This window comes from Sorex araneus, chromosome 2 (assembly GCF_027595985.1).
Source record: "Sorex araneus isolate mSorAra2 chromosome 2, mSorAra2.pri, whole genome shotgun sequence".
NCBI lineage: Eukaryota > Metazoa > Chordata > Mammalia > Eulipotyphla > Soricidae > Sorex > Sorex araneus.
Window position 1 is genome coordinate 290460940 of NC_073303.1, and position 27652 is coordinate 290488591.

Below are 27652 nucleotides of genomic sequence, written 5' to 3' on the forward strand. Positions count from 1 at the left end.
AATACCGTTGGGCTACACTAGCCTGCGACAGGGACGAACGGAGATGTTACTGGCGCCCACTCGAGCAAATTGATGAGCAATGAGATGAAAAATGATACAAGTAAATTTTTAATAAGATTGGTTGAAATCTAAACTAACATGTGCAATAAATATAAGTTAGGTTTAGGAGCCATTCTCAAAAATATGAGAATTAGAGACATTGATGGACACAAAAGATTTTTTTTTCAATATTTGATTAGCATTTCCTGAGAACATTTTTATGATCTAGGCAATTTTCCAGGTGGGACAAGATGGAAGTCTTGGTTTCTGCTATTAAGGAGAATCATTTTTGCTAGGAGCCAGACTTCACAGATAAACTATGGTTTGACTGTAAAGTAATTGCTGTAACAATAACAATAATAAAACCACAGACTGTCTGTCTTGTCTCTGCATTCTTTATCTATGTGGTTCTGCATTTTTGTCACTAGGTTCTAGAAGGACAAAGCTTATGAATGTGGTTTTGTTTTGCTTCTACTAGTTCTCTGGAGTCAGTATGCGTATATTTGTGCAGAAGCGTCCAATTTTATTATGCAAAACATGGCATTAGAAACTGAAATACACAGCTCAAGGTGGATGGGTTATTACTGCAAAATTCAGGAATCCTTTCTTACCTCTCCTTGGATCTGAGAACTCAGTTTTCCTGATTTGTTAGTCTCAGGGCATCTCTTTCTTTATAATTCCAGCAGTCACATGTTGCTTTTCTAATGATTAGTTTTCCCGCAGGAAATGACACGGGATCATCAATTTAACAGAAAGATTATATGACTTAACATTGAAGAGCTAGGGTAGAAAGGTAACCATAGTTGTTTCCTTCAGGTGGTGAGCAGATGGTGAAATAAACAGGTTACAAGATAAGTGCAAAGCTTGCCTACGGAAACGAGGTTTGAATATATCACACTAGTGAATGTTTTCCCTAGAATTCTTTTGAAAATGGAAAACCCTAAAGGATCACATTTATTTTGTTAGCATTCAGATAAACACCCATCTACCTCTGCTTCACCACATGGCAAATCATTCTAGGGTTTTAGCCTCTTTCCCGCCCACCACTCTTCCTACCATAATGAGCCTGGTTTTCCATTTTAATAACTGAGATACATGAAAGTTGAGGAAAAAACTCAAGGAAAAGATTCTAATGGGTCTATAGTCAAGACTAAATTTTTAAGACATCTTTGTCAGAAGTGGATGGGGGGGGGGGCGGAGGGATAGCACAGCGGGCAGGGCGTTTGCCTTGCACGCGGCCGACCTGGGTTCGATCCCCGGCATCCCATATGGTCCCCCAAGCACCGCCAGGAGTAATTCCTGAGTGCAAAGCCAGGAGTAACCCCTGAGCATCGCTGGGTGTGACCCAAAAAGCAAAAAAAAAAAAAAAAGAAGTGGATGGGCGTCTTCCAGTAGGAGTGAAATTGCAAGAAGAGATTCGGGGGTCCCACTAGTAGAACTGAACTTTGGGATAGTGTTAGCCAGAATAAGCTTGGCTCTGTGAAAGAACTTGAAGCATGGAGATACTCAGTAGCTTCATATATGGAGGGAAACTGTGATCTGAATCCAGCTCTGCTTAGGGTTTAGTAAAAAGAGAGACTCCATTAACCTGTGAATTTCTTATGGTTCTGAATAAAATATCACGAACATTATCTTCAAAGAAGAGACATGCATTCTCTTACTGTACTAGAAGAAAACAGCCATCTGGAATCTAAGTGTCTTCCAGGTCACAAATGCCTCAGAAGCGTTAGAGTAGAATTCATTCCCGCATCTCCCAATTCCCAGTGACTCCAGGTTTCTTTGGCTTATGACAATATCACTGTGATTTTTACCTTCATCTTCCCATGGCCTCTTCTTTTTCTTACAAGCACTCTTGTCTTTGGAATTAGTACCCCATAAATATTCCATGTTGGCCTAATTTTGAGATTTTTAATTATATCTGAAAAATCCCTTTTATTCAAATGAGGTAATATTCACAAGGTCTGGGTGTCAGGATGTGGACATATCAGGGGAAAGGGTAGCTAGCATCATTCAACCCTCTACAGTTAGTAAATACTGCTGCTATATTTATAGAAGCTTAGATTTCTAGCTGACAAATAGCAGTGTGAACCTCTGAAAGGAGGGAAGGCAGATAAGAAAGCAAGAGAGAGCAAAGGAGAGAGAGAGAGAGAGAGAGAGAGAGAGAGAGAGAGAGAGAGAGAGAGAGAGAAGAGGAAGAGATAATACCAGCATTCTGAGTGGTGGATTTTATTGTCTGGTCATCCTAAGCGGTTAGCTAAAGTACAGTTCAGGAAGAGGAGGGATCAAAGAAGTGTTTTTAAGAGAGATTTATGACTCAATATGAATGACCACACAATAAACCTATTGGGTCAAAACTACATTATAAAGAAAAATTAAAGGAATAGAAAATGTGAAAATTTATTGCAAGAAATAAAGCTAAGTTTTGCCTTGATAAATATATGTAGGTTTGCATGTGGACAGAGGGTTAGGATGTGAAATATATTTCTTATAAAGTTGTAGTCAAAAATTTCAAAGCTGGAACTTGAGAGATGATACAGCAGGTAAAGCACTTGCTTTTCACAGTGGACGTGGGTTCAATCTCTGGCATCCCATATGATCCTCCAAGATCACAAGGAGTGAACTCTGACAGCAGAGCCAGGAGTAATCCCTGAGCAAAGCCAGGCATGGCTCCAAACAAATGAAAGTATAAATCCATTTGTATAAAAGATCCTATGTGACACTTTATTTTTTATTTTATTTTATTTTATTTTATTTTATTTTGCTTTTTGAGTCACACCCGACGATGCACAGGGGTTACTCCTGGCTCATGCACTCAGGAATCACTTCTGGTGGTGCTTGAGGAACCACATGGGATGCTGGGAATCGAACCCAGGTCAAGCACCCTACCCGCTGTGCTACCACTCCAGCCCCTGTGTGACACTTTAGAGTAGCAAGGAGTAAACAGTGATTCAGTGACAATGGAAACGGTTCCCAACAAAGGACCGGTTCCCAACATACCTGAGATCTCTCCTTTTTTGTGAAGGTAAGCTTGCAAAGGCAGCGTGATTCCTCTGCAGTGTGGGTAAAAAGACAATTATATCAGGTAATGATGAGACCAGCTACAAAATGGGTGTGACTGTGGGTACAACAGGCTGGGAAACAGGAGAGCATTCAGATTACAGGTAAGAGGACAGATTGTCAGGCTGGGAGATTGTTCAAGTGATAGAATATTATTAGCATTTGTGATGTCCTAAATTCAATTCCCTGCACCACTTGGGCATCCATGCACCTCCACACATGGCTTAAGTTGTCTGATCATCTCCTGTCCCTGGGTTTATACTACCTGTCCCCCCCCCTGCCCCCGCCCGTCCCTCCTCCCCACCTCCAAATGTAACTTCTATAAGAGTAATCCTCCTCAAGCGAACATTTTGTCTTAGAGTTTCAGTTTTTTAGCTGTTGCTTGGTTTTCAAAACTTTATGGCAAAATCCAGCTGAGTGAAACAGAATTCTCATGGCAGTCCTGGATCTGGTGTACAGAGTTCTAGAGTTGATTTTGAAAGCTTTGAATTAGGTAGGAGGTGATTTGGTTCCTTTCAGTGTTAATCATCTGGTTCCATGGCTCACACAGAAGTATATGTACTAATAATAGTAGATTGAGGGATCTTTTTGGAGTTCTAGTTTGAGTTATGGAACCATCTAAATTGCCAACATTGAGAACAAAACATAATTCAATATTTGGAGGAAGAGGTTCATTTGAGAGTACTCCTCTCTGCAAGTCCAGCACCAAACATAGTACCCTGTTGTGTGGATTTTTCTTTAAAAAGACAAAGTTGACAGAGTTATGTGAAAGAATGAATAAAATCCTGTCCTCTAGGATTTGCTAAACTGTTTTCTGCCAGCAGAGGGCAGGAAAGTCCAGTTTAACAACAGCTTCCTTCTCGGTGCTGAAGCCAACACAAGCTGCCAGGGCCACGAGGAGCTAAACCTGTAGTTTATGAGATTAAGAAGTGCACAGAGTCTCTTGCCCCTGCTCGCCTGGCTGTTTTCCCCAGGGCCCCTCGGAGGGGGTGGGCTCCATCTTCCCTCCCTGCACCAAATAGCGTTCCCGAGGCCGAAGACCTCTGGAGCCTAGGCACAGCCATGCTCAAGGCCCCTCTCCACACGTTCGGACGAGCCTCATGCATGAAGGAACCAGCAGAGGAACCCAGGTGTGTGGGACCCGGGGCTGAGACCTCTAAGTCTGCTCAGATCGGGACTGGACCTCTTCCACCCAAATCTCCCACTTTCCAGCAGCTAGGCGGTTACTCCCAGGGACTGCCCCCGGTACTGTGTAATCCTACCAACGGCCAACATCCAGAGACTATAAAATCAAGCTCCCGGAAGCTGATGGCCTAGTTTTCCCCCTGGGAGAACCTGGCAAGCTACCAAGAGTTTCCTACCCACATGGGAGAGCCTGGCAAACTCCCTTTGGTGTATTCTTATGCCAAAACCAGTAATAATGCTGGGTCTCATTCCCCTGACCCTGAAAGAGCCTACAATATGGCACTGTTGGGGAGGACGAGTAAAGAGAGGCTTCTAAAATCTCAGGGCTAGGACGAATGGAGACGTTACTGATACTGCTCGAGAACTTAGACAATCAACGAAATGATGATGATGATGATGATGATGATGATGATGATGAAGTGCACAACCAGAAAAAGATAGAACTATAAAGTGTAGCTTCCCAATAAATTAAGCCCTAGAGTCTTCTCAATGGAATAATACTCTTGTCAGGGAAGGGGGCTTGCTTTGGTCAGACTGCAAGGCACATAGTGATCAGGACAGGAGCTATCAATCTTATAAAATTTCAAGGATTTGGGTAGAAGTGATTCAAAGGACTTCAGAGTTCACTCGTACAACTAAGAGAATCAGAGATTCCAATTCTGATCACTGTGTGGCCTTGAGAGGGACCCTTCAGCTTCTGTCTCCCCCACCACCCAAATCCCCTTTAGGTCAGTCCATTTCTAGCCCCTGGCCTGCCTACTCACAACTCCTGGAGTAATATCAGGGAAGTCAGAGACTTTGGCTCTTACTAGGCAAAGTCAAGTCCATTATGCTTAGATTTATCCAAGATTAAAGTGAGTGTGTGCTTGTCCGTGGAATGTTTTTAAAAAGTAACATGTGACTAATACCCATGTACAGTAGAAACAAGGGCCAGGGGAATAGGTCCATGAATGGAAAGTTGTCACAAGTGGAAGAGCTGAGGGAGGGAAATTAAGATATAGAAGTGACCGCTATGACAATGATAATTGGAAATGCTCACTCTGAACAAGATCTGAGTGGCAAAAGGAGGTAAAGGGATAAACATGATAGTATGCTAGCATCTGTATTGCAAACCATAATGCCCAGGAGGAAAGATAAAGGAAAAAATGTGTCATGGAGACAGGCTGGGCCTGGGAGCGAGAGGTGGGGGCAGTGGCAGGAGGGAAACAGTGGACAATGGTGGTGGGAAATGTACCTGGTGAAAAGAAGGGTATTGAAAACTCAATCATGAACAACTTTGTAACTGAGTATCTCATGGTGATTCAATAAAACAACAAACAAACAAAAACTAGGGGTTGGGGGTGGCTGGGTGGGGAGAGAGTAAGGGTGAGAAAGGAGAAGAAACAGTTGAGTAAAAAAATACAAGAGTATCTTGGAGAGGTTGAGACTTGACTGTTTTTTAGGATGTTAGAATCCCCTTTTCATGCAGGATTAAGCTCTTACTAGCTCTAGGCCCATGACCTGAATCTTTCCAGTTGAGACTCAGGCATCTGTGAGTCTTATTTATTTACTTTTGACCACACTAGGTGGTCAAAAATAAATAAATTACTCCTTTCTCTTTCCTCAGGGATCACCCCTGGTGGTGCTCATGAGACCATATATGGTGCTAGGAATCTAACCAAGGCCAGGAGAGTGCAAGGCAAACATCTTACCTGCTGTCTTATCTCTGTCCCTTATTTTTAAATACTGTTTCTCTTGAAATTTGTGTGTGGGGGGTGATTAATATTTTCATATTAAGTGTGAAGAAAATTATTGCTGTTGTCAGAACAGTTCATGTCTTGCGTTTTTATGTGTTTATGTAGCAATATCCTACCATTTCAAAGTGGACATTTCAGAATCATCCCACAGAGAGAACTTGTTCTTTGTCCCTCAGTGTGCCAGAGGCCCAGACACTGGTGTTTGGCACTGTCGCTGAGACTGAACTGAGCAACATAATTCTTTTCCTGACTAGAGTCACAGAAGGATCAGGGAAGTTTTCAGGCTTCATTCTTCTCTTTGGAGAGAAATAGATAAAGAGAACTGGGAGGTATTCTCTGGGTGATACAGTGGAGCAAGACATGCCTCGACTTTATTTCTTGCTTATTTCTGAAGGGACAGAGAGGGAATGGAGTAGCAGAAAGAGCTCTGACATCACCCCAGCTATACACTATTTAACTCAGAGACTCCATTCCCTTGCGTAGTTGATATCAACACGCTTAATCAAGCATAAGGTCATTTTAGGCTTGCTTTACACGTCTATGTACCAGGGATGTATGCTTACTTTAATAGTGATACATATATTGTCTCTAGACCACAAAGATGTGAAGACTTTCATTTTCAGTGATTAACATATTTATGTAACATTCTTGTATTGTAATAATGTAAAACATGTAATAATGATTGTATTGTACAAAAAATAAAGTTCTTTTATTTTAACTGAAGCTCAGAGTTATCAGTAGGAATGTGCTCCCCAAAGTGCTCATCATCTATACCTGGGGATCAAGCGATACAGTCCTTGGTTTACTTGAGGCTAATGATGCTTGTCCTATGCCCAGAGTTCTCCAGAAACCCCATTTACGGGGGAACAGAGTTTACTTTGAACTTCACCATAAGTTTTGGCACCTGTTGTATGCATCCCATCTGTTTCTATGGTCTCTGAAAAGATTACAAACATATTAGAGACAAGGGTCCACCTCAATAAACTTCTTTTAGATGAGACATGCAGAACCTCCAAAACAGAAATATAAAATTACCTGTAAGGGTTTCTGTTATGGACTCAAAGAACATACTTTGGGGCATAGGAGAGGGCCATAATGATTCTAGGTGAAAGAGATTTTAGAAAATCTGAGAATAAGTTGTGTGATGTTAACAGGTGGACCAAAAATATTCCATGAATATCAAACAGATGTGCCTAAGAATAAATACATGACAGAGTGTTTGTATGGAATATCAGGTGGTTGGGGTGCTTGGGTGGGATGGTAAATGAGAAGTGACACAAAGAGACTTATTAGAAATGTAAGATTGATTATCTGACTGATGTGTTACTAGAAATGTAAGATTGATTATCTGACTGATGTGTTTGCATTGGAACTACTTGGCACCACTACTAGATTTGGACTACTTGACACCATTAGTAGGAAATCACAGAAATTTTGAGCTGGAAGGTTTCAGGATACAGACCACACTTGAGCAGTCAATACCTATCCCATAAAAAAAGCTCACTTATACAAACTAATTCATTTTGTATTCTCTAATGTAATCACTTCAGGGAAGGCTGTGGAGGTCAGTGAAAATCAACTTGACACTAAAGTCTGGCTCCTTAATGACAAGCAGGTCCAGGCGTCTGTACTAGGACTTTTCCAACTGAAATCCAGCCCAACAGAAACCTTTCGAGTACTGTAAATTTGTATTCTGTTCTCCATGGTGGTAGGGTTGCTACTGAAGTAAAGTTTCTCATGGCAATATTACTTACGTACCCTTGCTCTTCGTTATGAGAGCCTGTAAACTCGCTGTAGTCTGTTCTAATCCCTAGCCAATACAGATCAACAAGTCTGCCCTCAATAAGGTGACTCTGTAGCACTGTAGCACTGTCGTCCCATTGTTCGTCGACTTGCTCGAGCGGGCACCAGTAATGTCTCCATTGTGGACTTGTTACTGTTTTTGGCATATCAAATTCATCACAGGTAGCTTGCCAGGCTCTGCTGTGCGGGCGGGATACTCTCGGTAGCTTGTCGGGCTATCCGAGAGGGACGGAGGAATCAAACCCGGGTTGGCCGCATGCAAGGCAAACATTCTCCAGAAAAAATAGGTTAACTCCAAACTTAAGACAAACATTTCTTAAGTCAGATGTAAATCTAGAAAACAATTCAATTGATTAATTTACACTGAAGTGTTAATAGTTGCCAACTTCAATGTGCTATGTTTTCAAGGAAAAGTATATGAGGAAAGAGAATGCTTACTAATGAGTAAATTTCAGCATCCATCTGCTTCATTTCTATATAAGTCATCTTCCTGAGCCTGTAAATTATACACTACAAGTCTGCAGTGTGAGAAAGATCTGAACATCAACAGGAATAATCCAGTCCCAAAAACTAGTTTGGTGAACCTAGCCCTTATACATACACACATAACCACAAACAAAAATCAGTCTTTATCTTTTTATCCAGTTGTATGGATTAATAAGCACTCCCACTTACATTGTCTGATTTAGTTCTTAAATCCTGTTTTCAACAAATGTCCAGCCCATTTTGAGCAAAAGAAAATCAATCAGCTGAATCTCAGGCTCGGATGTTCCGGCCCAGAAGCCATTGTCACAAATCTGCTTTCTGTGCTCTCTGAAAGGCACTGTAGAGCATATTTAGATCACTCTTTTGGCATTCCTACTATTTTTTCCTTCTCATCTCCTTAACTTGATATTCAAAGATACCATCGCATATTCTGTTTCCTGACTTCAAACAAATTTCAAATGTAACTAATTCTAATCTTATTCAAGCATTTTACTCTCTCTCTCTCTCTCTCAATAATATCTTCTCTTAAATAAACTTAGCTGGGAATGAAGGATCCCCAGCAATAAGCATAAGGCAGTCTCCACTCTAAGAAGACAGGTCCTGGGAGTTGGCATCCAAAGGCCCCCTAAGGAGCTGTCTGAGTTGTCTTTCTTTATGCTACACCTATGAGGAGGCTTACATGTCTTCCAGAGGCCTTTCTGTCCTGACTAAAGTCTGCTCAGTCATGGAAGGAGGTATAAATCTATCCTCCCTCTGACCTTGCACTTTCTTGCCTGTGTGTGCTTCTTCAAAGCACGTAGGCCTTTGGGTCCTATATTTCTTTCCTTACGGGATGGCATGTGATTCACAGAGCAACGAATAAAAGATGAAGGATGCAATTATTGATGACCAAGGTATGGATAATGGAGTTCCCACTATAATTGAACCCCCTTCCTCCCAGTCTTTGAATGAGTAGAGAGAGATCTCTGAGGATTGGTGATAGAGGACCCAAGCTGAGAAAGTTTGAAGTAGTTTTATACTAAGCCAACCTTTATGCAAAATTTGCCCAGGTGAAGTCGAAGACTTGTTTTGTGTTCTCTTTTATCCTGGATCCTCTTTTTTCGATTCATAATACTGCTAGGGTTATAATACAGAACAAAACACTTAGAAGTCATCTTAGCCACAGCCTTAATATTTCAGCACGGTTGTAAAGGAAGCAGTCCAATTTCACTACACTTAAAAAGTTACTTAAACAGCTACAGATCATGAATATTTTTGGTGAGAGGTATCTGAAAAGAGAAGGAGGATAGGGAGCAGAAAGGGGTAAGTTGTGATAGCGAGTGGGCAGAACAATGACTACAAAGGTGTTGTTTAAGCAGGGTATGAAGGGTACTAGGGAAAAACCAGATGCAACCAGACTGAGGTAAAGAAAATGACTGTGAAGAGGTAGGAGCAACAAAAGGAATGAGGGTAGGAGATGAAGAGAACAGATAAAAGAATTTGAAAAAGATCTTGAGAAAAAAAATCAGATAAAAGTTGGAGAAAGGGAGAAAGAGGAAAGAGGAGAAAGGGTAGACTAGGAGAATCAGGATGTGGAGTTTTGGGAAGAAATCATAAGAACTCTCAGAACACAGGGTTAGATGAAGTGACTTCTGCTTGTTCTTTGAATAGTTCCTGTATGATCTCTCTTCTCCTTTTCTGTTCAATTGAACTCTCAAAGGCCAAGTACTATGTAGAAGTAATGTGGAATCTTTTGTTGGAAGAGTTTACTCTCGACAGGGAATTGACAGATCTAGAGTAAGTTCCCATAAGAGTTCTAGAACATAAATAGAAAAATATAAATATGCATGTCCTAGGACTGGTTCTGCAAACTTGAATGTATTGGTCTCTCTAATGATTCTAGTGCATTTGTGTGTCTTTTTAACTTCCTGCTCTTTGTTTGTCTTATCTCAGACTTGTCAACTCCAGTTTTAGTACTCCTTCAACTGCATTCTCCCACTGATTCAGTGTATAGGCTCAAAAGAAATAGTGACACTCATTCAAACCATTATGCCTCTGGTCTAAGTACTGATAATACATACACAATGCACTATTGGAGAGTAGGGGATTATCCAGGTCCTCTGTTTGTTTTTGTTTGTTTGTTTGTTTCTGGAGACAGGTGTTTCTTTGTCCCATAATGAGTTTGAAGGGCATTAAAGTCAATCCTTGAAGTATCTACCTGTAGATAGACCATACTGGGATATTAAGTAACTGTTCTTTGATAGTGAATTTTCTCTAAAATAAAACAGAACAAAAAATATGCTACAACTCTTATCTGAATGACAAATATCTAATTACATTACAACCAGAATTCTATTCAGAATGTCAAACACTCTTTGTGGCAGAACAGGGTAATGCAGGATCAAATTCCACAATAATGACAGACTTAAAAAAGTAATCAGGGGGTTCCTGAAGCTTTGGATATCTTAACTGAGGGCCCCTGAATGAAAACTATTTTTATTGGCCCTGTTAGAGAACTCAGAGTTTATTAAGTAAAGCAAAACTGGTATTTGCATACAGAGGTCTGTTACTTGCTTTAGCTGTGTGTGTGAGCCATTGCATTTCACTGCTGATTTCTAGACATTAACAGTTCAAGCTCTATGATTTAGTAGATGGTTTCTAAGATTGCTAAGAGCTCCAAGTTTCCAGGCACAAAAACGAAATCAATATTATTTTATTCTGTATTTCTGTCAATGTAAGACCAGAAATCTTTTAACTGTTGAGCATAAAAATGGAGGGCGAGCCTAAGGTAATTTTCCCTCCATTATAAAAAAAAGTGAGGTTCCCTCAGAGCTCCATTATGTTTAAATCTACCAGAATGTTAACAGAGGTAATGGAAAAAGAGATAGCTCAGTTTTTTTTTTTAATCATCTGCATTCCATTCTCAAAGCTGTCCTTAGAGGAATGATTCTCTATCTCCACTTGTCATATGTACATACTTTTGCATTTGTCAGCTCTCCTAAAATGTTTGAGTAACTCTTAACATGGTAGAGTTGTCTGGGCACATTTGGGTGTATACTGCTTTTCGATAGTGCTTTTGCAGCTTCAGGAGCTCAGTGTTCGAGAATGCGTAATTGTGTGTATGTGTGTGTACATGTGCGTATGTATGAATAAAAATGAATGTGCGTAGCACCGAGTGAACATATAAGATTGTGTAGTGTGGCAAGTGCGTGTTCAATAATCAGGGCCCTTTTTGTGCGCAGGACTTTTTTTTTTTAATAAGTAAAACCACTTTGGATTGTGTACCCTCCTCTCACTTATGTGATTGATTTCAGGAGGGTAATGATGCGTAAAAGCGCTGCTGAGATCTGGGGGCGCCTCCTCGTCTGACGTCAGAGAGAGAGTTTAAAAGGGGGGAGCCGGTGGAGAGCACACAGCCGCTTGAGGAGTCGCGAGGTTCGGAGCCTTCGCTGCTGCCTGCAGATCCGCTCCTAGAGTTTGATCAGCCGTTGTCTAGCTAGACTTCTGGGCGCCGCCGAGATGCTGTCCTGCCGGCTCCAGTGCGCGCTGGCCGCGCTCTCCATCGTCCTGGCCCTGGGCGGTGTCACTGGCGCTCCGTCTGATCCTCGACTTCGCCAATTTCTGCAGAAGTCCCTGGCTGCTGCCGCGGGAAAGCAGGTAAGGAGACTCCCTCGCTGGCTTCTTAATCCCTCTCCCGAATTCCCCGATCTTCCCTCTGCCTGGGTCCTGCCCCCTTAGGACGTTAAGGGGAGTTCTTGAAGAATTTCTGTGCTTTACCGGATTCCCCCGCTCTGAGAAAAAAAACTTTCAAAGTCCAAAATATTCTACCTTTCCCTCTTTCTCTGTTGCTCTCCTTTATTTTTCTGATCAAAGCTGTTGGTGAGAGTTCAGGTGAGTTCTTTGTCTTCAAAGAAAATGCTTAAGACCGGGGTGATGAGCAGGTAGGAATGATGGTTTCTATCCCCGGTGCTGACTGCAAGGAGGTGCTGACCCAGGTGCTGAATCCGCGGACCTCTGAAGCTGCTTCCTTTCTAGCAGGCGGTCTATCCCTCTCATGCAGAGGAATTGGGTGTGAATACAATGCATACTCATGAAAGGTCTTGTTTCCCACAGTGGACCAAGGGAAAATGGAAAGAATGATTCTTGTGTGTCGCTTGTGTGAGTGAACAGAGTTAGACAAATCATTGGCACTTATTTTTGCAAAACAGCTTCAATAACCTACTATTTCTCCTTTGTGTATCTTAAGCCCACGTAGTAAGGCAGTGTGCAGCAACATTTGAGTTTCAAAAGTATTTGGGGGAACCTGGTGATTATAAAAATTTCTTTCTTTATATTTCCTTAGCTAATTTAAGTGTGAAAAAAAGATGTACAGCTGCAAAAACTGGGCTTGGGATGTGACTGAATATGTTTCTAAACACCGTTTGTCTCTTTTTTCTTCATTTTCATCCTTTCCCCCACCTCACAGGAACTGGCCAAGTACTTCTTGGCAGAGCTGCTGTCTGAGCCCAACCAGACAGAGAACGATGCCCTGGAACCTGAAGATCTGTCCCAGGCTGCCGAGCAGGATGAAATGAGGCTGGAACTGCAGAGATCTGCTAACTCAAACCCGGCCATGGCACCCCGAGAACGCAAAGCTGGCTGCAAGAATTTCTTCTGGAAGACTTTCACATCCTGCTAGCTTTACTAGTCATTGCTGTGCATTTAAAACCTCTGATTCCTCATATCCTAGCCCCTACCTTCTCTCCCCACAACTCCCCCAAATCCCAGTAGTACCCTTGCATTAGGAACTGAAAAGTGTAAATACAAAATAAAAATTATGGTAAAATTATGAAAAACAAGAATTCAGTGTTTTTTTATTATTGCGTAGTCCTTTTGTGCACTAATACATTATTTACTTCAATTACTCTTGCAGTTGAGTTATTCATGATACATACTCAAAATCACTCATAAATGCTATTTAAAATCCATGGGGAAAATAAAGTTTACATTTTAAATGTTAACATGTAGATGAATTAAAAGCCTTAGATAACTAAAATTAAAAATCTTAAATCCATATAAAACTGATATGTAGTTTCAAATAAGCTCATAAATTCTGTCTTTAATGCAGTGATAACTGTTGGGAGGAACTGTCACAAACATCAATTACATACTTTGTACACTTAAAATTATGTTAAAATGGGCACTTATGATAGGCGGTTTAAAATATCCAGCTATTCTTCATGTTTACATGCAAACTCTATAATACATAAAAAATGGAAGGGATAATTATTTGGAAAATTGATAACTAGATAAAATAAAGTTTGATTTGTTTTTTTTTAGTTTGGGAACTTTTACCTAGAGAAACATTGTACTTTAATATTTTATTTGACAATCTTCACTGTTATGGGAGCAAGTTTAAATGATCAGTTCTACTTTAAAAGTAAATTTCAGCTTTTAGTCCTTAGGGGGAAATATCATTTTTATGATAAGATTACAGCATGGAAATTAGTATGGTTTGCAAAAAAAACATAGATTGCATCTCCTTAGTGAATGTTATGCGTTTGAAGGCAATGAAGCACAACATCATAATGATAGAATAACTGAAGGTTAAGTGTCAAGTATTTTTAAGGCAATATTAAAATGGGAGTCTAATAAAATGCAAAGCTAATAAAATATTGAATACATGCTCACTATTATGATTGGCAGTCTAATGACATTCTAAGTGGAATCACTCAAGACAAAAAGAAAATCATGGCTAATTTAACTCACAGCAATCTTAAATAGATTCCTCTTTAGGGATGTTTGTCTTAACTAGCAACTGTGTTTTTGAATAGTTGTTAGCGGAGTTACCATATAAAATACATGAGTTTAATATAAATCACCAAGTATGAATTTATTAGTAAAAGAGGAAACATCTAAGAAAAGCATCCTGTTTTATAAATTATATTTATTTCAGAAAAGACATAATTTTAATGTGAGCACAGCTTAGTAGAAGTTAATTTCTAAACAGCTGCTTGTGCAAGAGATAATCCAAGTCACTTTACTAATCTTTATGAAAACAGAATAACCTTTGAGGTTCTGGTGCATCTTTTATTTACAAGGCATTTAGGAGGGAATTAATGCATGTCCACTTAGGGGATCTGTCTCTGTTAAATGCCTTATGTACATCTGGTTACCAACTAATTCAGGAGAGTAATAGAATTGCATTATTATGATTAAAGCACAGACGAGAACACAACTTAATTGTTTTTCTAAGCAGTACATAGATTGCATGAGTGCTAAGGGATTTTTAAGTTGCTAGTATCATCTTTAGTTGTCAGTTCCTAGTTGTAGTTTGGAAATAATGGGCAAGAATATAAATTTATTCTTTATTTAAAGCTTAAATTGAATGTAACATTTAGTCAAGATGAATAATCTTTTAGCACTAGTTCCTCCATCTTTTTAGATAGAGGATTGCGTTAATAAGGACACTCATATTCTTTCCATACATGACTTCCGTTCTCTGTTTTGACACTGACAATGGGGCTGGAGGTATTCTGATTTTAATTATTTTAATTCATATGCATAGCAGAGCTTTTATTTTAAATGCATAAGGTTTTACTTTTTTCCTGTTTGGTTTAGTTCTGCTCCTTCCAAGTTTGATTTATTGTCAGAGACTATAGTATTTTAGTCTATTTAAGGTGAAACTTTAAAATTATATTTCATTCCTTGTTGCACAATCACAGGTTTCAGTAATCCTGAACAACCTGTTATTTATTTGAATGAAAGAGTCTGGGGAAGTAACTCTTCTTTCTTTGGCCATATTTCATTAGGATTTACTGAAACCATGTGTTTATAGCTTTTAATATATAAAATGGTTGGTATTAGACATTACAAGAGGGGCATAGGTTTTTGTTCTCACATGTGCCCAGATTTATAGTTTCTCTGTCTCAGCTTTTTATTATTAATTTCCACTGGCCAAAATCTAACTTAGTCTTCAAGACTTATTTTCTTAGACATGGAGAGTATCATGCTAAGTGAAATGAGTCAAAAAGAGAGGGACAGATATAGAAGGACTGCACTCATTTGTGGAGTATACAATAACATCACATGAAGCTGACACCCAGGGACAGTAGATACAAGGGCCAGGAGGATTGCCCCATAGCTGGAAGCCTGCTTCATGAGCGGAGGGGAGAAGGCAGATGGAATAGAAAAGGGATCACTAAGAAAATGATGGCTGGAGGAATCAGTCGGGATGGGAGATGTGTGCCAAAAGTAGATAATGGACCAAACATGATGACCTCTATGTCTGCGTTGCAAACCATAATGCCCAAAAGTAGAGAGAGTATGGGGAATATTGTCTGCCATGGAGGCAGGGGGAGGTTGGGAAAGGGGGGCATACTGGTGATATTGGCGGTGGGAGTGTGCACTGGTGGAGGGATGGGTGTTTGATCATTGTGAGATTGTAACCCAAACATGAAAGCTTGTAACTATCTCACGCTGATTCAATAAAATAAAATAATAAAGACTTATTTTCTAGGTTTCCTGTTCTATAAAATTCTTCTTTATACCTTCTATTAGAATATGTCTCTCCCCAGAAAAATGCAGGGTGATCTTATTTTTTTGTGGTATATAGAGAAACAAATCAAAGGCATTGAGAATGTATATCAATAATAAATCTTCAATACAGACCTGAGAATACTGGTTTTGGGGGAGAGGGAAAAGGAGAGAGGAATAAATAGGTTAACTAGAAGTAACAGGGAAACACAGGTGGAGGGCCTTCGTCACATAAGTGATGCTTAAGGAAGGTAAAAATATGCACCCAAAAAATAACTTTCAGTCAAAAACTAATGAGGGAAGGTTAGAGGAGAGTAATATTGGATCACAGATGACACAAAGATGGGGGTGGGAAAAGGCCACGGGCTCTTTTGCAGCAGTGGTGTGCACTAACTTTTCACATCAGTACCATCAGCTTGAACACGATTGCAACTATATAACCTAGAGTATAATTATAACTTTGTGAAAGAATATCTTCTTTCTCTGTGTACTTAATTTATGTACACATGTACACCATATCTTCTATGGTGCATATTTATCTTATTAGAGTATAAGGAGTATTTGTGTGTTTGTGCATTTCAAGTAAAACATTTCTAATTGCTAGGTAATGTTTTTTTTCACAATGCTGCATTTAGCAGAACAAAAAAGCAACTTTTATAAATAATCTATATAATATTGCTATGACATCAGAGAGTGTGTGGTTACAATTTTAATAACCATTGAAACATGTGACTAGTAACTTTAGTCATTTGGGACACTCATTACCTCAGTTTTCTTTTACCACCAATGATCCTAAGAGGGTCTGCTCAACCATCTATCAATTTAAAGAATCAAATTCACTTGTACTTTCTCAGGGACTGGCGCAGTAGTACAGCAAATAGGACATTTACCTTGTACATGGCCGACAATGGTGTCATCTGAGCTCTGCCAGGAGTGATCCTTGAACACAAAGCCAGGAGTTGGCTCTGAGCATGACCAGGTATGTCCCCCCACCAAAATAACAATGGTGACGACAATAATAAACAGATTCTTTTGTACTTTCTCATGTTTGTTTAGTTCTGGATCATACAAGTCTATTCTTGAGCTTACTGCAGATCCAATTTCCTTGACCTTGTTTCACATTATTCTTACGTACAGATAATTACGTTTTATAGTGAAATAAAATGCATCTTTAATTCTGGATATTGGACAGGGAAGTGAGCTTAAAGTTTATCTTATTCTCAACCCTCATATTTTCTGAGGCCGACTTGAAGAGCAAGATATTTGCTCAAAATACCTAGTGATTTGAGGCTGAATCTGTGTAAAATTTTGGTTTCCTCCAGGTTATTTTGAATACTATCTTCTCCCACAAGTACTATGCTCTTTTAGGTAATTGTTCTACTTTATTAACTTGGTATGAGTGTTAATTTTATTCCAGGGACTTCTTCACCTTCCACTGAGTAACTCACCTGCATCAGAGAGAGCAAGACATTTGCTACAAAAGCACTTTCTGTGGTTATAGAAACACTATATAAATAAACTCTAAAGTAAATAATTAAAAAGAAACTTCACTAAGTTACACCCAAAAAGTGGAGAAAGATACTACTGGCTTGGAGTAGAGAAGAAAGGTCTGTCCCAGTAAGCAAAGGGACTCTTTGACTAAGGATATGGATTTGTATCTACAAAGGTCATTTGCAGAGAAGTCATGATCCCCGAAGGACAGGGAGAGAACAAGTCAGTGATTACTTTTAAATGTTTAGTGAGTAAGAATGAATGCTTTAATTCTAAGTGTTCAGCATCTAACTACCTAGAATGTATCTACATATAAATGACTTGTTCAGTACTTTGTATGATAAGTTCCTGTTTTCAGGTGGGTAAGTCATACTCAGTAAAATTAAGAGCATACTTTAAAAGAGGTCTGTATGTATAGAGTAGGTAAAGAACATAAGTGAAACCAGTTATCTTCAGTTTTTAAAATCATATTTTAAATTATTTTTGAAATCATGGTATGGAAGTATAAGTGATTTCAGCCTAGATAAAAGGAATAATTTAATAGCAGAATAGAACAATGTGCACTTTTGTGACATAATCTAGATTAATTGGAAAGTGTTAATGTTCCTCTATTGTATATGAAGAGGTAGATAATCAGAGTGATTAAATAACTTGCCAAGATGTCACCAGCTGGTGAGCGGTTGAATTGGAACCAGTTGAGTTGTCTACATTAAATCCAATATTCTTCCTACTGTGTCCTAGGGTAGAGAAATGAGATAAAGAAAAACTCTTGGCTTTCTGGGCAATTAACAGATCAACTAAGATTACTTAAACAACTTCTGTGTATAATTCAAATGGGTGTGATTATATACAGAAGTTGTGAATTTATTATTGCTGGAGGAAAACTGGATTTAAGATTTCAGATTGGAATTCATTTTTTAACTTTGTTAAGGGCATTATTTCCAAGGAAATGTTCACAATCTTTTGCATGTTAAATGTCATACTTTTTGTGTATTTTCTAAAGGGCAGCAGTGCTCTATCTCTCTCGCCACCCATGTTGGATAGGCTGACAGCGATGGGTAGGTGAAGGAAAGAACGAGGGGCCAGGGTGGTCAGTATCAATTGCAGTTTACTTCCATCTCCTCTCCACTCTCCTCTGATTCTCTTTCTGCTTCTCTCTCTGTATTCCCCAGCCCACTCCTAAAGTCTAGTTTATATAGAAATCATGTAGGGTGGGGATACAAAAGTAGGAGTTGAACATTAACAAATAAACAAAAAGAAGTAAGGCCATTCCTCCAGGAGATTAACTCAAGGACAAAATCTCATCTAAGAAAATTACTCCAGATTACTAGGAGATCCGCTCAAGGGTGGGATTCCATTCGGGGTGTGTTGCTTTCTTCTTTCCCCAGCTAGCAATCCACTTAGATAGTTGCAGTAAATTTACTTCTAATATTTCTAGCAATGTCATTTTGCATGAGCACAGTAAGAGATATCAAGCTTAAAGTTTGGTTCTTTCTGAGGATATCTCACTATATATTCCAGACCACAGTCCTTAGGCCAGGTTAATCTTCCTAACCCCAGCAGGGTCCTTATTCAGTTACCTCTTTTGGGTCATGACAGAGTTTGTTCATGACCATACTATTTTTTTAAAAAAAATTATTAGTAAATCACCATGAGGTGCAGTTACAGACTTACAAACTTATGTGCATACATTTCAGTTACACAGTGGTCAAGTGCCCATCCCTCCACCAGTGCCCATTTTCCACCACCAATGGTCCCAGCATCCCTCCCCCATGCTCTTGACTTATAGCTGAGTATTGGGGCACTTTGGTCTGGCCCATTTCAATGCCAGGGTAGCTCAGAGCTTGCCCTGGGTCCATTCAGTCCCTCTTGGGACCCTGCTTTTGGAGTGCTAGCAACTAAGGGCAACTGAGGCTTAAGTCGAGAAAGCAGATGTTTAGGAGTAAGTATTATTTGCAGTCAATTAGCTCCCAAGTTACAAAAGCATAATATTAACTGTCTTCCTGTGTCCATACAAAAAGGACATTGCTTTAAATTATGCAAAAGACATAAGGAGAGGAAAAAGGCAATATTTCGCTTGTGAATACAAATCAAGTGTCCACAGAAGGATCAGACCTTACAAGTTAATAGAATCTGATTGGGGGAAAAGTTAACTGGTTGGGGAGGAGAGCATAGAGAAGAGGTTACAGATAAACAAAGAAATGGGAGTGACTTGGGAGCACTGTGATGGGTGTAACCCAATAAACCTAAGCTCCTTGTGGCAAGGGAGGAAGGATGAACCAATGTTATCCTACACTTTTAGTTTTGATAAATGAATTAGTAAAAATAACAAAATTAATTTCAGGTTTTATGTACTCATTTTCCCATTTCCTGTGTAATCCTCCTGCAACTACTTACACACCAGTATTTAAGTACCCAGCCTAAAGAAATTAGACATATACTGGTCCCAGTCTTTAATGTATATCCTCCACATTTATGACTGGATTGTAACCATATTTCTTTTATCTGATACTGTAGGCATGTCATTTGTAAAACTTGACTGGTGCAAAAATTTGAAGACCTCAGAGTCTCAGATAAATATTCTGGGTCATATAAATAGTCATCTTATTCCTATTAGCTTCACATGTCTCAAGAATATGGTACATTAATATAGTAAAATTGCTATCCAGATATTAAATAGTTCCATTAAGATAAATATTTCAAAAGCTTTTAAAGTAGCATTCACATAATGTATTTCCAATTAGTTGCTGTTTAATTTTTATCTTTTCTGTATAAAATACACATAAATGCATTTTCTGTTCTTATGGTGCATGTAAGGTCAGATGGCACACATTATGAAGGAAAGCATAAACTACATTAGAATTCCTATCCTTGGATATTCATTCGAGTATAAAATAGGCATAGTGAGAATTAAGAATTGTAAATTTGGCTAGGATGTAGTTTTTCTCTTCCAAATTTTTCATCTATATTCATTCACTCATTCCTCAAATACTGGACTAGAATGTCTTCATCATTTATTTTATTTTTATACGTATTAGCATGAGACACTCATGAATAAGACCCATCAGGTTCTATAGTCATTATGATTTCCTTGGTAACTTTCTGACTCACATTCGCCTTACATATCAGTATATTTATTTCTCAATCACCTTTTATTAAAGCAATGGACAGTTTTCTGATGGTGCTGCTATCCTTCCTCTTCCTCTTCCCCACTTAATTTCCCTCTTCTTCCCCTTCCCACTTTTTCTGTCAGACCTTACTCCCCACTTTGAGAGCAGACTTTTGGTAAACCTTTCTCTTTGCATTCCTAGCAATGTTATTAGAATGAAATTGACCTCTTTCCTGTCCATTATTAGACAAAACATTTTAAACTATGCAGAATTACATGGACTGGTTTACATATGATTAAATGCAGTGAAATATTGAAATTTAGTGGGCATTGCTGAAACATCTCTTCCTGCCTGATTGTGGATGAGAGAGCATGCAATGCCAAGAGATTTTATTGATCATATTGAGGCATCCAGTGTAGTGTGAGGATCAGGACTATAGAATATAGGGTGGAAAGATATAAGGAAATTGGATCTTTGGTGACCCTATTGAAGTACAGCATTAAACTTACCTAATGCAACAGCAATAATATTTTACTTCTGTGTTTTCATGTATGTCTGATGCAATAAATTCCTCTTTAAGTAGTCTTTTTTAAAACTCAAAATATTTTACACACACATGGTTGATGCTACTTGGTATCATTAATAGTGAGTGTGAGGATATATATGTATAAATGTATATACACATCTATGATTCTATGGCTCAGTCTTGGTTTATATATCCATAGTTTTAATATATTTATTTTAACTCCCAACCCAATATGTTTAAAGATCCTGAAAGAAAAGACTAGTCTTTACCAGAACTTGTATCTCTTGAAATCCCAATATGTCATTGGCCTATACTAGTCAATTTATAAATATAGTTGATAATTAAAAATATGAAAATTTCTTACATTTGTTTGTTTGTTTTTTATTTTTGAGTGCTTAGGAGTAACTCCTGGTGGGGACCATATGGGGTGCCGGAGGTGAAATCTGGGTCAGTTGTTGCAATACAAGCCTCTTAGGCCTCTTTTTTGTTTGTTTGTTTGTTTTTTTTGGAGTTGCCTCTGTGCTTAGGGATGACTCCTGGTAGTGTTCAGGAGACCTTATGCATTTATGTGATGCTGAAGATTGAACTCACATTTGTTTAATAATCCCCAGCTTAACAAAGTGTTTTACAATTGTTATCTCCTTTAGTCTTCACACTTTAACATTTACAACCTAAGCATTAGGCTGGAATTTATACCTCCGCTTTTGACAAATATAGATACTGATGTTTAAGGCATTTCAATAAACTCGTTGCCCACAGTCGCAAATAGCTCACATGGTAGAACTTAAAAATTAAATCGAGGGGCTGGAGCCAGAGTACAGCGGTTAGGGCGGTTGGCTTGAATGCGGCTGACCCGGGTTCGATTCCCAGCATCCCTATGGTCCCCTGAACACCACCAGGAGTAATTCCTGAGTGCATGAGCCAGGAGTAACCCCTGTATATTGCCGGGTGTGACCCAAAAAGAAAAAAAAATTAAATCGAGATCTTCTGAAGAATCAAATAATGCTGGTGAGCTATTTGTGACACCCCTATTGCAGGCAATTATATGGAAGGCAGCTGGGGTGGGGGGCATGTTAATGCGTTTTTAAAAAACAGCTTCTGAAACCTGAACCAGCAGGAATGCATGGAGGCCTTTGACACAAAGGACCCATCTCAGGAGAACAGAAAACCAATGAGATAGAGAATTCCAGGCTAAGTGCAAGGAGGCTTCCTGAGAGAAAAGGTGGCTGGAGGAGAGATTCCAGCTCTGGAACAAAGGCCAGGAAAAGAATATCTTAGGAAGTCCATTAACTGCTCCAAACTTCCTGTTGGCAAACACCTTAGCAATGCACTAGAGTGGTTTGGTGTAAGAAAACACGCAACCCGGAGATTCTTCTTCCAGCTATTTATTAAGAAACCTTCTCATGCAAACAGAAAAAAAGGACGAACGAAGCATGGACTAAGGACGAACTAAGGAAAAGGAACCAGGGGGGACCCCTAGCTAGGCAGCTTCCCTCCTTATATACCTCTGGCTGCTTGTTTTCGCCCACGTGTCTGCATCTGATAGGTTAGTTACAGCTTATGGGCGTGGCAAGACATCCTGTTTCCTTATTAGGAATGGTTTTCGAAGCACACAGGTGTTGTTTACCAAGAAAGGTGCAATTTACAAGCACAGTGCAACTGTTGTTGCAAAGCACGGTCCCGTGGAGGCTCTCCACAGTTCCCCCTTTTTGTTTTAGAACAGCCAGTCTGCGTAGCAACCTCGGCCCCCTTGGCCTTACCCGTCATTGGGAGCCCTCTCGCTTGTAGGTCCCTGTCTTAGGTTGGTCCAAGGGTCAGGTGGGGTATAGTGCACCCTTTCAAACTCCTCAACTACAGGAGGTCCCCTGCAGTTAAGGGCTCTCAGCTGCATAATACCTTTGCTACATCCAGCTAACCTGATTGTTCTAAGCGAGATTATTATTTCAAAGTTGCAAGCCAAAGCTGCGGGGATTGCTGTGCCTCCAGGGCCACGAATGCCTGTAAATATCACGCTTTTGTAAATAGCTGTTCTTGCTGCATTTTGTATAGACACCAGGCAAAAACCAAAGCAGCGAGAAGCAGCGAGAAGCAATAAGGACAGTACTGCTCCCACCCCCGCCCACTCTTTGATAAATGGAGGGGACTTCTACTCTGGGCCTATCAAGATGGGTAAGGAAGGGGGAAATCTATGCACAGGCGTTAAAGCAGGCCATGTTGTAGCAATGGCCCAGGAAGCTGCTTCTTCAGCTCATATTACAGGAATCAGGCTGAGCACGAGCACCAGTTTGCACATCTTGGTCTACTGGAGGCGCAGTCTTCCGTGTCAGGCATTCAGGAATCCACGCTGGTTCTGCCCTGACCTGTGGAAAAAACACAAAACAGAACCCCTGGCCCGGGTTAACACGGGGTCCGAGCTGTGCCATCCACCAGAAAGGGTATAGGTGGAATCAGTTTGGCGATGAATCAGGAGACTCTGGCGGTCTGAGATCCAAATCAGGTGCTTGAATTCTGCTTCTGATAAGACGTAAAGGGATCCAAAGTTTCTTAGCGGGGTTATCATCTGTTGAAACAAAAGCATAGCCTTTTCCTCGAATGAGGAGTTTTCCTGCTACATTCAAGTGAGAAAATACTTCCTTTTTGTATTTGATTTAACATTGCATACATCCACTGAAAAATGCAGAGGTGATGGGCTTAAGGCCGCAGTGTTCTATACTGAAAAGGGGTTGTAGTAACTTTATCGGGGCAGGGAATAGGCTGTGCTTCCTGCCGTCCCTGGCTGCAGCGATTATACTGATTGGAGCTCTGAAACTCCACACTGGGGAAAGGGGCTGAAACTGGGAACATCTCCTGATTTTGAGGGGCCTGGGGCTGGTCCCCTTGCAGGTGTCCCGAGTTGGGGTCACCCACTACATCAAAATCAAAGCGACAATCTCTGGCCCAATGATTTCCCCTCTTACACCGGGGACAGGGCCCGGGAGGTGTAAGTCTGGCTCTGCAGTCTCTGGCCCAGTGGTTTCCCTTCTTACACCTGGGACAGGGTCCAGGACGTGCACGGCTTGGGGGCGCATTGCAATCTCTACGAAAGTGGCCTGGTTTTCCACAATTAAAACATCTTTTCTGAGCTTTTCTCTGTAAGGCATAGACCTGTACCTTATGTTTAGCAGAGCCAACATTCCTGCATGCTTCCAAATACCCGAATATGTCTTCCTTCTCCTTAATAGGGAGCAGAATGGCCTGGCAATCCTCATTAGCATTTTCAAAGGCCAATAATTTAGTCAACAGCTCCTGAGTTGCCTTATCTTTAACCTGCATTTCAATGGCTTTCATCAACCTTCCTATGAAATCTACATAAGGTTCTGAGGCTCTCTGGAAAATCTTTGTAAAACTTCCCTTAAATTCTGCTTCTGCATCAACCTTCTCCCATGCACGCAGGGCTATTTCACGCACATGAGCAAGAACAGCATGAGGCAAGGTGACTTGCCTTTCTGGGTCGCGCCATTTCCCTTCACCATTTAACATCTCACAAGTCAACTGAATACCTGAAAAGTTTTGTCCAGCATGGCCTAGGCCTTGAAGCTTTGCCTTGGCCTCATTATAGAGCCACATTCTCCATTCCAAGTACTGAGAACGGCTTAAGCATGTCTTAGCAACCATGTGAAAATCTTGAGGTACCCAGTAGGCCTTTTTACTCCAGTATGCAAGATACTCCCTACAGTACGGAGATGTAGGCCCGTACGAGACACAGGCCCGTTTGAAACGACTGAGAGAATCCATCCTTAACCTGCGACAAGATGGATGCTGCTTCTTCTCTGCCTGGACTGGGCGATTGGGAGCATGTACCGAGTGGCCTGTAGGCCGCTTAGCTGAGTCACTCTCGGACTCAGAATCTGAGTAAGTGATAGACTCATAACCCACATCACTTCCATCTAATACACTGGAAGTAGAGCTATATTCACCAGCCTCAGAAGTATTTTTCCTATGAAAACCCTTTCGAGACTTAGGTGTGGGAGGAGCTGAGGCCGTATTATTCCTAATGTTCTCCACATCTATTGCACTATTCAAAAATAGGAGAATAGAATTAACAATCTCCCATGTAGTCCAGAATTCCACGGGGATCTCAGTCCCTTTCTTAGATGCCTTATAGACATTTTTCCTAACTTGTCTCCAAATCCTGCTTTCTAGAGTTCCTTCGTCTGGGAACCATGGGTTAACCTCATAAACTACTTTAAGGCAGGACCGGAGTTGGTCTCTGGAAATGTAGAGTTCCGGGTCTCCTATTCTGCGGGAGAGAGACTGAATCAAATTCATAAATGACTTGCCCTCTTCAGTCCGGCTCGAGAAAATATTAAAGATTTTGAAAAGGCCCAGAATCTGCCCCATCTTAGTGGGGGATTGCTGCTAGGATTCTAAACCGCAGCACACACAAAAAAATCCTGATCTCCCACTCACCTTCTAAAGTGGGGCGCACCGAATGCTTATTCTTACCTTTAGTTGATAGTTCGTGCCGACCCAGGGACGCCAGCTGTAAGAAAACACGCAACCCGGAGATTCTTCTTCCAGCTATTTATTAAGAAACCTTCTCATGCAAACAGAAAAAAAGGACGAACGAAGCATGGACTAAGGACGAACTAAGGAAAAGGAACCAGGGGGGACCCCTAGCTAGGCAGCTTCCCTCCTTATATACCTCTCGCTGCTTGTTTTCGCCCACGTGTCTGCATCTGATAGGTTAGTTACAGCTTATGGGCGTGGCAAGACATCCTGTTTCCTTATTAGGAATGGTTTTCGAAGCACACAGGTGTTGTTTACCAAGAAAGGTGCAATTTACAAGCACAGTGCAACTGTTGTTGCAAAGCACGGTCCGTGGAGGCTCTCCACAGTTTGGTGGTGGTGGTGGTGGAATGGTGGTGGAGTTAAGTGTACATAAGCTAAGTTGGACAGAGAAAGAGTACGTGTTGCCTGAGTGCATGTGTTGCAAGTACATGCTGCCTGCCTCTCCCCTGTTGAGATGGGTACTTTCATACTTTAATGTTGGGATGTGTACTGGCTCTCTCCATTCTGGAGAAACCTGCATTCCTTTTTGTTTTTTTTTTAAACTTTTAAGAATTTTGAGTCACGTGAATTATACAGTTCCAAAGATACTCATGACTGGGGTTCAATCATACAATGTTCCAATATTAATGCCTCCACCAGTATCTATTTCCCACCACCATTGATGCCAGTTTCCCTCCCTCCCACCCGTCTTGCCCAGCCTGCCTCTATGGCAGACACTTCTGTCTCTGTCTGTCTGTCTGTCTTTTTCTCTCTCTCCCTCTTCCTTTGGGCATTTATAGTTTGCAAAACAGATACTGAAAAATTATCATGTTTATTCCATTACTGACTTTCAGCACACAGTTCTTATCCATAATGATCATTTCCAACTATCTGTCAGAGTGGTGACTTCTCTACCCTAACTACCTTTTCCCTAAGCACTTGAAGAAAGAAGCCTGTATTTTCTTAATTTGCCTTCCCCCTTCTTTCCTTTTATTTCACAATATATTCTTTCTTTCTTTTTAAAATTTTTTAAATTTTATTGAATCACCGTGAGATAGTTACAAGTTTTCGTGTTTGGGTTAAAATCTCACAATGATCAAACACCCATCCCTCCACCAGTGCATGTTCCCCACCACGAAAATACCGGGTATAACCCCCCTTTCCCACCCTCCCCCTGCCTACATGGCAGACAATATTACCCATAGTCTCTCTCTCCACTTTTGGGCATTAGAGCTTGCAACACAGACACTGAGAGGTCATCATGCTTGGTCCATTATCTACTTTCGGCATGCATCTTCCATCCCAGCTGGTTCCTCCACCCATCATTTTCCTAGTGATCCCTTCTCTATTCCATCTGCCTTCTCCCCTCTGCTCATGAAGCAGTGTTCCAGCTATGGGGCAATCCCCCTGGCCCTTGAATCTACTGTCCTTGGGTGTCAGCCTCATGTGATGTTACCCTACACTCCACAAATGAGTGCAGTCCCTCTATGTCTGTCCCTCTCTTTCTGACTCATTTCACTTAGCATGATACTCTCCATGTTTATCCACTTATAAGCAAATTTCATGACTTCATCTCTCCTAACAGCTGCATAGTATTCCATTGTGTAGATGTACCAAAGTTTCTTTAACCAGTCATCTGTTCTTGGGTACTCGGTTTTTTTCCAGATTTGGCCTATTTGGGCGTTCGCCTTTCACATGGCCGTCCCAAGTTTGATTCCTCCACCCCTCTTGGAGAGCCCGGAAAGCTACCGAGAGTATTGAGCCCACGCGGCAGAGCCTGGCAAGTTACCCGTGCATATTGGATATGCCAAAAACAGTAACAATAAGTCTCTCAATGAGAGACATTACTGGTGCCCGCTCGAACAAATTGATGAGCAATGGGATGAAATGACATGGAAGCTCAATTTCTAATTTTTGAAGGACTGTCCATATTGTTTTCCAGAAAGTTGGCATTCCTGCCAACATCCACACATCCACACCAGCACTGGTTGCTTTCGTTCTTTTGAATGTGTGCCAGTCTCTGCGGTGTGAGATGACATCTCACAATACATTCTTTATTCTTATGGGCTGCAGCGATAGCACAGCGGGTAGGGCATTTGCCTTGCATGCGACCGACCCGGGTTGGGTACCTCTGTGGAATTCAGGGACTCATAGCAGACTTTCATCGGTTCTAAATCTCCAGGAGCTTCCTCTGG

General features: G+C 40.6%; 1 protein-coding gene across 1 annotated transcript; it reads left to right on the plus strand.

The window, feature by feature from the left end:
- The first annotated feature begins 11679 nt into the window (after positions 1 to 11679).
- Positions 11680 to 13110, plus strand: SST (somatostatin). Its single transcript, XM_004603019.2, has 2 exons — positions 11680 to 11942; positions 12751 to 13110. The coding sequence occupies exons 1-2, from the start codon at positions 11805 to 11807 to the stop codon at positions 12961 to 12963; spliced, it is 351 nt and encodes a 116-aa protein (XP_004603076.1). The 5' UTR covers positions 11680 to 11804; the 3' UTR covers positions 12964 to 13110.
- The last annotated feature ends 14542 nt before the right edge of the window (positions 13111 to 27652 follow it).

Excerpts from the sequence above, each read along its gene's own strand:
- SST (XM_004603019.2), top strand. The coding sequence starts at position 11,805 with ATGCTGTCCTGCCGGCTCCAGTGCGCGCTGGCCGCGCTCTCCATCGTC. Across the intron at positions 11,943-12,750 it reads CTGCTGCCGCGGGAAAGCAG|GAACTGGCCAAGTACTTCTT; the intron begins GTAAGGAGACTC and ends CCCACCTCACAG.